This window comes from Protobothrops mucrosquamatus, unplaced genomic scaffold (genome assembly GCF_001527695.2).
Source record: "Protobothrops mucrosquamatus isolate PMUCROS unplaced genomic scaffold, P.Mucros_1.0 scaffold653, whole genome shotgun sequence".
NCBI lineage: Eukaryota > Metazoa > Chordata > Lepidosauria > Squamata > Viperidae > Protobothrops > Protobothrops mucrosquamatus.
In genome coordinates, this window is record NW_015386942.1 from 586,858 (window position 1) to 600,310 (window position 13,453).

The 13,453-nt window shown below is 40.4% G+C and overlaps 1 protein-coding gene across 1 annotated transcript in view; it reads right to left on the reverse strand.

The window, feature by feature from the left end:
* The window catches only part of LOC107289191 (ubiquitin-like modifier-activating enzyme 1), a 43,086-nt gene that overhangs the window by 20,813 nt on the left and 8,820 nt on the right, over positions 1-13,453 (reverse strand). The window contains exons 8-16 of the mRNA XM_015817896.1: positions 12,868-13,014; positions 12,581-12,742; positions 5,326-5,427; positions 4,980-5,060; positions 3,233-3,388; positions 2,864-3,029; positions 1,356-1,552; positions 672-736; positions 83-263 (exon numbers count right to left, since the gene is read on the reverse strand). Of these exons, the coding sequence (XP_015673382.1) occupies positions 83-263; positions 672-736; positions 1,356-1,552; positions 2,864-3,029; positions 3,233-3,388; positions 4,980-5,060; positions 5,326-5,427; positions 12,581-12,742; positions 12,868-13,014 (1,257 nt within the window). The remainder of the gene's footprint in view (positions 1-82; positions 264-671; positions 737-1,355; positions 1,553-2,863; positions 3,030-3,232; positions 3,389-4,979; positions 5,061-5,325; positions 5,428-12,580; positions 12,743-12,867; positions 13,015-13,453) is intronic.

The following is a 13,453-nucleotide window of genomic DNA, read 5'->3' on the forward strand; positions in this document are numbered from 1 at the left end:
CATTCCCATTTCATTTGCTGCACTGTGGTGGGCAAGAAGCTAGGAAGTAGTTGAGGGTAGAAATGATATGCTCATGTCTCACATATCCAGGTGGAAGGTTGTACAGCAGCTGCAGGATGTCATGACAGAAAAGACGCTCCCAAAGTCTCCGGGCCCAGACCACGCAGTCTTGCCAGCAGTGTGGCTGCTCCCGAAGACTCATCTTCACTAGTTTCAGCATCTCCAAAGCTTCCATGCCTTCTTTCTCAAGGCAGGTGCGATCCCTGGAGTTAAAAGTATACACTATGGATGGACTAAAGAAAATACCCAGCTGTTTTATTTCTTAAGTATAGGAAAACTGCACCAATTTTGTGGTTAAAATATCCATAGGCCTCTCAAAACAATCAGATCTCTTTGTTTAATTATTCTAAGAACAACTATTGTTTAGTGAGATAAAGTATTTCCTAAATGTCCCGTTCCCTGCTAGTGGAATAAAACATCAACTTGATTCCCAACACTGCTTATTCATGATTCTCTCTCTCTCTCACACACACACACAATATTATTATTATTATTATTATTATTATTATTATTATTATTATTATTATTGTTGTTGTTGTTGTTGTTGTTGTTGTTGTTGTTATTATTATTATTATAACCCCATCTTTGTCAAGATCTAGACTTACACTCACCTCAGAAATGTATTAGTATCTTCTGCTCTTTTTTTGAAAAGTTCCTCAAATTGATTTCGGGCCCACTGCAAAAGAAAAAGGTGGGGTGGGTTTGGGTATCTATTTTGCTCTTGTTAAATGCATTAAGCCTGTTTTGTTATGATCTGCAAGATGCACTCGCAAATAGCAAGTACTGGATAGCAGGCTCCGAGTATCTTGCCTGCCACTATTTTCTGGGCTAACACGTACCACAGATCCCTAAAGTTAGGCATTTACTCCTCTAATCTAGATATAAAGTGCTCTCCAATCAAATGCCCAGACAGAACCTTCCACTATTGGGAGGCGAAGGGGAATCGAATAGGGGCATGAAAAGCCTCAGAATCCTGAAATCTGGAAAAGCCTACTCTTGCTGCCTCTGTTCTGTGAATTGGGAAGAAACAGCTGAAGATTTTCTTGAGGTGAAGAATTTTGGCTTAGCTTATGGGTGAAAACAGCTGAACCCTATCTCCTGTCATCAAACCACTAACAGCCACTCTAGTTCTTGCCCAGCTGCCTGGAAAGAGTAAATGAAGCTAAAGGGCCAGGCAGAAGAAGGGAGCTTTCCCTCTTTCAGGGATGGCTCAACTGGAGAGAAAGGGAGGGGAGCAGAGTTGATGAGGGGCAGAAGAAAGAGTAGCGTGGGCTATGGAAAAACAGTCCTTGTACCTGAATGGTGTGCTCGATGTTGCTGGGGAAATAGCGCAGAGTGCAGAGAGGGAACTCTGTTCTGTCCCCATCCTGAATTTGTCCATGTGTCTTTGTCAGGTGAGGCACAAAGACCAGGGTGTGTCCCTTGGTGCCATGGGTCCCAGAATCGAGCAGAGGTTTGAGGTAGCGCACACATCTTTCACCCACATAGTTTCCTGCAGGGAAAGGAAAAGGGGGAAGCCTAAAGTGTTGCTCACCTCTTTGGGTGATTCTATTTCCATAGCTAACTAACTTCTAGGAGAGAAAGAGGTCAAGAAACACAAGAACAGCCATTTGTGGCTTGCTGAAGTCACTTTCCTTTGAAAGTTTGAGGAAATCAAAGTTGAAAGCAAAAAAAGAGCTGATTGCTTCATGTCTTCCTTCATTCTCTGAAGAAGAGAACTGGAAGAAAACCAAGACAAAATCCAAAGTATATAAAGTATATAAACTTCAGAAATAAACATTCTTTAGTAAGGCCATGTTTTGAATACTCCAAATCATGGTATGAGTGATGGATAAATATTACGCAAATTTAATTGATTAGTTAGATGCCCTCAATTCAGCCTTGATTCCTAATGACTCCATAGACAATGCTCACCAATCTGTCTACAATAGAAACCTATAGTTGTTTGAATAATTTTTTGCAGTAATTGATCCTGTTCATCCACCTTATATATTGTTTTCCCTTCCTCCTTCCAAGTTCAATAGGGATGTGTGTGTGTGTGTGTGTGTGTGTGTGAGAGAGAGAGAGAGAGAGAGAGAGAGACAGACAGACAGACAGACAGACAGACAGACAGACAGAGAGAGAGATTCAGTCCATTATCAACTCCCATCCCATGCCAAAGCATTTGGGTTTCTGCTTGTGAGTCTCAAAGGTGTAGTCAGTTTTTATTTGGTCCACAACTAATTTATTATTTTTTTTCTTGCAGTTCATGGTACCTTTAGTAATAGTTTCCAAATCTATCATTCTAATACTAGCACTGATGATGTTACCTAGTTTGGATAATGAAACGTCTGCAAGAAAACAACGAAGCTCAGAGAGTAACAAGGATCCCTAGTCTATCATTCTATCTTCTTTCTCTCACTCTTTCTGTACATATAACTTTGAAAGCCATACATTCTTAAAGGAAAAAAATGCTGCTTTAATTATTCTGATCTTTGTATCATAGGAATAACCCTTATATTTTATTATCTTGTCAAAATTTACCTTTCCCTTAAAATTAAGAGAACTCATACAAAAATATTATTTAGCAGCGTGAAATATATGCAAGTATATAAATGTATATACATACATGCATTTTTCAAACTAGAATGTTTCAGAGGTACTGGGGTTACTACTTTCAAATTTCCCAGTACAGTACCATCATTGGTGATGGCGGGCAGCATTAGAGAGTTGACATCCCAATTTATCCAGGAGCAATTACGTTGTGGAAGACTGGAACAGTTTACCCATAGAGACTCATTCCCATTATGATTGAAGGACTCACTGGCTTGAAAGCTGTCCAGGGCACTGGCTACACCATCCAAATCCAGGAAGAAGTCATCCCCATAGAAGTGTTCTGTGTCAGGGCCAACCTGATTCTGCTGAGCTATTATATTGATATTGGGATTCATAAGTCTTATGGCATTTGCAGCCACTTCTGACTTCTGCTTCTATAGAAACAAAGGAAACATGATTAGATCTAGGATTAAAATTGGTCATTGACCAAAGTACAAAAATAGAAGTCAAGTAAAAAAAAGACTTTTATATTAAAAATCAAGTTGCTAGTATTCTGACCAGCAGCAAAACTCAAAAGTTTGTAAAGTTAACGCTCTTCTCGCAACTGTTTTCCCGCCATCTTGCTTGCATTACTTACAAATACATCTTGTAGTCGAAATAGGAACTGCCTGTGCAGGTTGGACTTTTCAATGATGTCCATGTCTGTCACAGTGATCTTCCCACCCTCGCCAGCAGCCAAGCCAATCATTGCAAAATTCTTCAAGAGTTCACAGCCAATCGCACCTGCTCCTACCTAAAGATGTTGTTCATAATAAGACTGTTTGAGACCCCATGACATTTTGGAACTATATCAGAAACTGGAGATAGCTTCTCAAATTATATATGGTTGGTTCTGATCCACACCTGTCCTGTACACCTTTTCTCCATCTGCATACTATTAGCCTAACTCTCATGCAATTTCAAGAAAGCGTGCATGGCAATTACAAAGCCTGGACAGAAGTATTCACACAAGAAAACTGCTATCAAAAGTCTCAAAACTTTCTGAATGCAATTCTGGGAGAAGGATAGAAATGTCATACAGAATGATCTCTCATTTTAAAAATTGAACTCCTGATCACATTTTATATTGCAGATATCAATTAGCCCAAAATTTATAAAAAAAACCAATGAGAAACACATGATTTTAGTATGTTTCCATTATAGCTGGTACACTAGATTAACTCTTAATTTTGCCATGGAATACAGACACAGACAAGAAACTTCACAAATTCATGGGATCCATATGACAATTCTTCTATTGTGTGAAACATATATGAACTATGCAAGGGCCTTCAAACAAGAAAAAGGAGTAAAACCGGGATGCAATGTCAACCCAACCCTCTTTTATCTTATAAATCAACTATTTATCAGCTGTTTCTAAAATGGCTGTGAAGTCCAGGATTAACAGAATGTGACTCAGCAGCACAAAGCCTGTTATAGTGGTGATCTCACACACTCCCTTCAATAACACAGTCATGCAAAAGAATAAAAGGAAAGATTTTGCAAAATGTGAATGTATCTGGCAAGAGTGTATCTTGGTCCCTGTCTATTTTTCAAAAATATTCTCATGGAGGCTAGAAATTTGATCAGTATCAATCCCTCTAGGCTTGTTTGCTTCCTTCCTGATACTTAGGGATCCATGCTGAATTTTCCAAAAATCCTTGAATTCAGATCTGCAAAAAAAGCAATATGCTGTAATTTAAGACTTCATTACCTTTGCTATAATAATTTTGTCCCATTATCTAGTGGGAATAGTTTCAACATCTGGAATCTTTCTTTGATAATCAGGAATCTGTTAATTAGGATAAAATCTGATATCTACAGCAGCAGTTCAGCCAGCAAATGATAGGTTTACCACCATCCCCTCAAAAAAAACAAAAAACAAAACCCAGAACCCACTAAACCAATAACAGCTGCAGGAACAATCTAAGCCTCATCATAGAAAAATAATAATTCTTCCTTTGGTGCACCCTTTCAGGCTTAAAAAACAATCAAATGCTCCCTCTGCTGTGAAAAACTGGAAGAAAAGGCACCAAAGTTTAACCATTCTCTTTCAACAGCTTCTGGGTGAAAATGTGGTTTCCTGGCCTGCATGAGAAATTAGCTCATCAAAAAAAGTTTTGTTTTAATTATTGGAACCACAAAGGTCAATTGGAAGAGCTGTAGATGTATCATCCCAGATAAGATAAATGAGAGATGAAGAGACAACAGACAACAAAAATAGGAACTCAGCACACAGCATAATTTGCCCAAACCAAACACACACATTATAATGAACCTAGTTAGTGTGCAGTAAAGAATGTTGTTTCAGAATGTGGTCTACAGGAGTTGTATGCCTTACTCACCAGGAAATACTTCTGCTTCCCAAGTCGTTTTTGGAAGTCAGCCCCAAAGACAGCAATCTGCCCATCGTAGCGACTAGCACACTGTCAGAGACGGAGATGCCAAGCGTTAGAACAGGAACATTCCAGACCGGAGGCAAAATGAAACCAGCCCCATTTCTCAAGGGCATTCTCAGAAAGTCTAGTTGGCTACCTTTATGGAACTCAGCATCAGGGAAGAGAGAGAAATAAAAATGTTTCTGACAGCCACTAGTGGAAACCTTTCTGAACCGAGTCGTGATGGGTCAGACCTGAGTAGTTTGGGGTGGGTGGGTGAAAAAGGCAAACTACAGAATGTAACTCTACTCACTGGGGCACAGTTTGTCTCTGTCAGCTGCTCCCCTTCAGGCAGGCATTCATAGGCATCAAAGTACAGCCACTGCTCCAAAGGGGTGAACTTCCCCGAGACAGCCTGCAAGCAAAATAACATAGAAGCTTTGCTCAAGCGAAATATTATAATGAACATCGTGGAAGCTGGAATCCAACATATCTATATCTTAAGCTGTAAAGCAGGCCCAGTTTCAGTACATGATGTTTTTGCTTATTCCGTCTTGTTATTCAGAAAAAAAAAATCACATCTTGTTGGTGTTTGGTCTTCTACCCAACTGTTAAAGGCACAAAAGCCTATCAGGGAAGATTGGTACTTCTTCATCACTCTAGTCCAGGGGTAGGCAACCTTGGCTCTTTTATGACTCGTGGACTTCAACTCCCAGAATTCCTGAACCAGCCATGGTTGCACAAGACCAAGCCTTAAAAACAAATTCATACAAAGCCAAAATTGAGAAGACAGCAACAGATGGCAAATGCTGTCTCTGCAAAGAAGCTGAAGAAACAGTGAACACCTGGTTAGTTGCTGCAAGAAGATCACACAGACTGACTATAAACAACAGCATGACTAAGTAGCAACAATAGTGCACTGGAATATCCCCAAGAAATTGAAAAAAAATCTGGATAGTGGACATTGCAGTACTCGAAACAGCAGAATAAAAAAAAAAAACTTGGTGAAAAATCACAAAAACACCAAAGAAAACAAAGATAGAACCAACATGTCCCCAAAAATCTGGAGCACCATTTGAACATCAAGGGCATTGATAAAAATCACCATCAGTCAATTGCAAAAGGCAGTTTTCCTTGGAACATCTTACATCCTGTGAGGATATCTTTAACACCATCAAATAACCACATTTGCCTACCCCAGATCCTTAGGAAGGACTCAACAGGTGGATACAAATGCCAAAACCAGTCTAAATAACTGTCTGACTGTGCAACCAAACATAAGAATGTCATATTGTAAGTCATTGTCTACAAACTACAATGGCTACCTTCACATATCATACTAAATCAAATATCCCAAAGAAAAACCTAACCAAACCATGTTATGGCTCAGCATGAATCAAACTGGGAAATTCCAGGACTGAAGAACTTTAGGGCCAGGACTGTAGACACAGTAGAATGAAAGAAAGCCTAAAAGAAGAATGATAGCTGGAGGGAGCCAGTTATGTGTGAGAAGACTACAGTTCAGAGAGGAAATGTTACAGGAAAACCTAACTTGGCTGCACTAGATGTAAGTAATATTAGAGTTCTATCCAGCCTGTATTTCTTTTAGAAGCTCAAGCCAGCTTACATGGGGATTTATCTTCATTGTGATGACTGCAAAAAAAAAAACCCCAGAGGTTTGCTGAGAGAGGGTGACAAGCCCAAAACCAGCTTTTAAGTTTCCATGGTTTTAGTCCGGTAAATTAAATCTCAATAAAGGAAAGTATGGCATTGCTTCTCTTACCCACTCTTGCTCAAGACTATAATCGTTATATTGCAACACATTTTTGTCTGATGAACTCCTCAGAATCCTGATCTTTACACTCTCTTATACATTTCTTCTATTTTAAGTTAACATTTGGCCATTGTAGGAGTGTCTTACAATGGCTACATCCTTAGGTTTATCCATCGTTTGACATATCTAGAGAATCAGCTAGAAAAATCCCAAGTAATTTCCCCTAAGGTGCTCTACATATCTCGTGATTAGTAATACATTTGGCCAGACTTTAGCTATTTAGTTACCAATATATTTTGACTTTCAGTAGTCAGTGTGTGTCAGAGCTCTGAGTAAGGGCTTCAACAAGTCTCTTATCAATTCATAAAAGATAAAAGATAAAATCTTAGGTTGTTTCTTGATGAAGTGTCTTTTGTGCAATCGGTCTGCCTCCTTTATGGAATTTTACCTGGGTTGTAATGGTTGAGACACCATCTCCTATTTCTTAGCTTCCCTGTTTTTTTCCAAAAGCTCTTTACAGGTTTTGCTTATCACAAAAAGATATTAAAAAGATAAACTGCTCTGTGCCATTTATCTGGTAGAATCAGAAGCTGCCTCATAATCATTTGCAAAAGGGCTTACAGAGGTAAGGTTTGAATCACAGGTTTCCTCAGTGTATCCTATAATTACATTTACACTGACCAAATTGTGCTTCTCAGAAAGTACAGTAGGAAGCATGCAGTAAGACAAAGTGCCAAGAGGAGGACATTTAGCTTTACAAGTAGTCCTCCATTTGCAACCACAAGTGGGCCTGGAATCTTGGTTTTTGAACAAAGTGGTTATTAAGCAAGATGCCACATGACCGCTTTGCTCAATAATCACAATCCTGGTTCTCCCAGTTGTGGTTGTTAAGTGAAGCGCGAGGGAGAGAACCCAGACCTCCAGGGTACGGTGCAGCCATCACACCCAGGAGAGCCAGATCCTGTCCCTCACCACTGAGGAGAACAATTGTGAGAAGGATGGCGTTTGCTAGGTGCTTTCACCAGACTTGAGGTCCAGTCCTCCAGCGCCCATGAGGGTTTCCTTCCCTGCATGAAGGGGAGGTGAAGTCTGTCAGAGTGCCGGAAGACTGGACCTCAAATCCTCTTCACTTGTGACTTTCCCTGCTTGTTTCCTCAATGACTTTCTGAGGAAGCTGGCAGTGAAGATTGCAAATGGCCACCACAAGATCACAGGGCACTTGGCAACCAGTTTTAAATGTGGACAGGTTGCCAAGAGCCAGAAATGCGGTGACCTGCAACATTTTACAACAGCCATCGTGACTGCAAACCAGTTTTGGTCACCGCGATGTAAAAAAGATGTTGAGACTCTAGAAAGAGTACAGAGAAGAGCAACAAAGATGATTAGGGGACTGGAAGCTAAAGCATATAAGGAACGGTTGCTGGAATTGGGTATGTCTAGTTTAACAGAGAGAAGGACAAGGGGGGACATGATAGCAGTGTTCCAATATCTCAGGGGCTGCCATAAAGAAAAGGGAGTCAAGCTATTCTCCAAAGCGCCTGAAGGCAGGACAAGAAGCAATGGATGGAAACTAATCAAGGAGAGAAGCAACCTAGAACTAAGGAGAAACTTCCTGACAGTTAGAACAATTAACCAGTGGAACAACCTGCCTCCAGAAGCAGTGAATGCTCCAACACTGGAAGTTTTTAAGAAGAGACTGGACAGCCATTTGTCCGAAATGGTATAGGGTTTCCTGCCTGAGCAGGAGGTTGGACTAGATGACTTCCAAGGTCCCTTCCAACTTTACTACTACTACTACTACTACTACTACTACTACTACTACTGAGCAACCAGTCTTGAGCTGAGGACTCCCTGTATGCAAAAATGGATACATGATAAAGCCTTTATTATATTTATTCTCTCTTCCTCACAAAGTATGAAACCAGCCTTATGGCCAATTGAAAATGCACCACTCACACCTAGGAGAGAGTGTACAGTGAAGACCTTTAGGCACAGGATAACGGTAAAGGTAAAGGTTTCCCCTGTCTAGTCGTGTCCGACTCTAAGGAGCGATGCTCACCTCCCTTTCTTAGCCAAGGGAGGCAGCATTGTCTGGAGACACATCCATGGCGATATGGCTGGCATGACTGTATGCCGAGGAGCAAATGGGGCCTAAATAGAAGAGGGTCATGTTTCTTATTACTCTTCAAAAAACACCTCTGTATTAGGAATCTTGTCCAGTGACAAAAAAGTTGCTCATCTATCATGTGGCTGTAATCCAGGGGTCTTCAAACTTGGCCCTTTTATGACTTGTGGACTTCAACGTGCCTGGCTGAGGAATTCTGGGAGTTGAAGTCCACAAGTCATAAAAGGACCAAGTTTGAAGACCCCTGCTGTAATCTTCTTGACCTGGATTTAGGGGACAGTATAGGAAGTATCAATTGTGAATACGTGCAGATGGCCCTGCTATCTCTGGCCACTTGCAGAACCATGAATGCAAGGTCATAAAAGGACAGCAAAGGAAACATCCAATATCCTAACCCACCCGGGAACATATGGTGTCTTAGGGAAACACCTAAAACACCCAAACAATGTAATTATAAATGAGCTGTATACAGTATGATGCAAATCAGCATATATTTTTTTTCTTGAGATGCATTTCCTCTTTGGGTTGATGTTTAAGTGGCCACCCTTCTAAACAGCGGTCTGTGGAGGAAGAGTTTCTCCTCTCTTCTCTGGCCTCCTTCTGGTGCAACTGAGAGAAACAGATCAGCTAAAAGAGAGCTCAGCTTCCTATCATTCCTTAAAAATGGTTTAAAAGCATAAACTGCCATCTGGTGGACATTTTATAAATTATGAACAAAACATACTTTCATCTGGTTGGATTTTATAACATTTTATAAGAAGGGACCTTGGAGGTCTTCTAGTCCACCCTTCTGCCCAAGCAGGAGACCCTATACCACTCTGGACAAATGGCTGCCCAATCCCTTCTTAAAAACCTCCACTGAAGAAGCACCCACAACTTCTGGAGGCAAGTAGTTCCACTAATTTGAAATCCATTCCACATATTGTAATCCATTCCAATTAGGACAGAAAATTGTCCAATTAGGACAATTAGATGGACAATACTGGAGTTAAAGCAAAAACCATGCCAGTGTGAGTAGTAAAAATTAACATTAAATATTCTTTAATTGTCATCTCTCTTAACAATAGCTTGGACAATCTATGAGTAGTATACATCTTCCTTAGTTGAGTTCTCAGATTAGAAAAACCCAGCTTTTATCTAAAACCATGCCCTCAGGCTACACAAGAGGTCCCCAACCCCCAGTGTATGGACTGGTACTAGTTCATGGCCCATTGGAAACCGGGCCGCAAAAGTGGCAGGCGGGCATACAAAACTCCATTTGCGCATGTGAAACCATCCCCTCCCCCTCACTACCGCCGTCCAGCTCCCCTGCCGCTGTTGGTCCGCAGAGCTGGAAAGGTTGGGGACCGCTGCGCTAGAGGATCTGTGAGTCCACCATTCCAGATGAGCAAGAAGGAAGAACAAAATAAAGACACACCACAAGCTGGTCACGAAAGGAATATCATGTTGTCTGGCTCCACAATTATGGCTAAATATTGTGGCAGAAACACCTTGAAAATTAAAAGATGTCCAGACTGCAAGAGGCCAAACTTTCTTAATCATGCCTCGATTAAAAAAAAATAATGGACATCCTTCACTGGCAAGCCCAGTACAAAGCCAGTTAATGGCAGTCAGAAAGCTGAATTTCAGTACTAGGACCAAAGCCAGTAGGGCAGCTGCAATTCTCAATGGGAAGCCCAAGACAACTCGTTCAGGTACAGCTACAAAAATGATTAGCAAAGCCATCACAATGGATGGAAAACTTCTCATGCAGCTTCAAAACTATTTCTTTTAGTTTCCTATAAAAATTCATAGTTATTCCTAATATTGTATACTGCTCTCATGCATTCAAAGCACTTTGTGTATTTTATTAATTAATCCTTTCAAGAATCTTGTAAGTTAAGTCAATATTATGTTTCTGTACTTTCTTTTGCAGATGAGGAATACTAAGGTTGAAAAAGACTGGCTTACCTAGGGCAGATATTAAAAAGAGGTGAAACCTTGAGACTTCCTGATTTATAGCTTTTTAAAACTACTACTTTATATTATATATTGCTAGCATGATTATTAATTATTGTGGGTATAACCTACATCAGTGATGGCGAACCTTTTAGAGGCCGAGTGCCCAAACTGCACCCCAAAACCCACTTATGCATCATTGAGTGCCGGGTGGGTGTGGCCCATTGGCTGGGTGTGGCCAATTGGCTGGGCGTGGCCAATTGGCTGGGCGCGGCTGCGGTGGTAACGGCAGACTGAGTGAGACTAAAAAGTTCAATCAATCAATTTCAACTTTGAAAGATCTATTTTTCCCGCGAGAAGTTGAAATTGACTGAACCTTTTTTTTTTTTTGCACATGGCGGCGTTTCTAAAGCGAAAAGATTTTATAAAACCCAGCTGAAGGCCTAGGACTGGGGCGACAGCGCGCGTGCCCACAGAGAGGGCTCTGAGTGCCGCCTCTGGCACCCGTGCCATAGGTTCGCCACCACTGACCTACAATGAACTTCTCCAGGAGCTCCTCTCATTTTAACCTTGCAATCATTTTATGATGTTTACTATGCTGAGAGAAACTGAATTTATCACTCAGTGAGGACTTGAACCTGGATTTACCAAATCCAGATGTTCAATTACTGGACCACTGGCTTTTTATGCAAAGGCACGTCTTAGCAGAATTTCCTTAACGCTTAAGACAATGTCCTTAATAATTAAAGGTTTGGGCACAACAATGTTTCCTATTATTATGTAATAAAAATTCAGTTTAGTGTAACATGATTAATATCACACACATAAAATGGAAATCCATCAGAAATATCTATGGGAAATGATTGCAGATAGTATGTGGACTACAATTCCTATAGTAGATAGAAGTTTTTGGAACTACAGGTAGTCTCTGCCTTGTGACAGTTCACTTAATGATGGTCCAGAAAGTGTTTACTTCCATGCATGGAGGGGATATGAACTCCTTCAGCAGACAGCTCTTTCAGCCAGCCCCCCGAGACGAGGAGGAGCAGAAAGCCAAGCAGAGAGTAGAGAGTCAGTGCAGAAAGGTAAGAAGCATGGGATGCCTCAGGCAGGTGCTAAGGGATTGCTAAGTGTTAAAGTCATGTGACACAACACTTTATGACCGTGTTGCTTAGCAGTGGAGATTTCAGTCCCAATTACCGCCATTAACCAAGGACTGCCGCTATGCCATGCTGCACACACACTTTATCTTAGCCAAAAGGCTAAGGAAAGGAAAGCATGGAAAAGTTCATCAGGGATAAGAGTTACTGAAGAGGAGGGGGTAACACAGGTCAGATTTACCCTACTCTTTAAGTCTTGTTCTAGTCTTGAGAATGAGAGTAAATCCTTGGTTCAATAGGTATTCATCTTGAATTGACATTCTTCCTCCCCCCCACCCATTAATTGGCTAAACAGAAGATAATTACAGTGAGTATGGACTTTAAAATGTTGGTATTTCTCTCACAAGTGAACATATATTCCAAAATGTTCACTTTCTATCATACCACAAATCCTTTTCTTTTTCCCATTTGCTTTCATTTTTGTTATTTCCCTTTCCTATTTGTTTTCATTTTCTTTTTAAAACCATATTTTAGTTGATGCTTAATTACTATTTGTCTCTTTAATATTTTTTTTAAAACCAATCAAATCAGCCAATCAACTTCTGCCTGCTGTTAAAGTTCTGCCACTCACCTTTAGGACTTCTTGGGCAGCAAGGCCTCCAATAAGGCTATTCATAGGGCTCAGATCCCCCATACATCCATATGCAAACGTCCGTATCAGATTCTCTTGTTCCTGATCCATAGCATCCATAGCTGGGGTCCTCACCAGCTCTATTAACATATCTGCATCTGCCTGCCAAATAATAATGACTGAGGTTGAAGAATAGATTTGGCTGGGGAAGGGAAAGGAAAGGGAAGGGAAGGGAAAGAGAAAGGGAAAAAAGTAAATAGCTGGATAGGTAGGTAGGCCAGACTTACCCGATTCTGAGGCCTAGGAAGTCGACCAATTTTTTTCTGGAATGTGTGAAGTGCCTGGAAGGCTGCATGAAGAGTACGATAACGAAACAATTTATTTCTATCTTGGGTGTTGATCTTGGGATTATCCATGCAGGCTCGCAGAGATTCCTAGGAATATAGAGAAATAAGCAAAAGGGAAAAGTTGTATCTAATAACACGTCCTTCCTCTCAGATATCATGTCTCAAGAAGTTCTCTTGCCAAAAGAATATGTAAAGCACACTTAGCCCAGTAACATCTGCCCCAGCAAGTCTCAGATTTTTGAATTTTAAATCCAACATCACAGTAACAAAGAACTGCAGACAGAGACAAAAAGCCCTTTTTTTTAACAAGAAATTATATAGAAGCAAATTATTATTATTATTATTATTATTATTATTATTATTATTAATTGCATTTATATCCCGCCCTTCTCCTTTCGGACTCAGGGCGGCTGACAAATGATAAAAAGCTAACATACACAATATTACACCCAGTTAAAATTCAATTAAAACAAAATATTTGAGAATGTCCAATTAAAAGTAATTAAAACCCCTATAAAATCCCCTA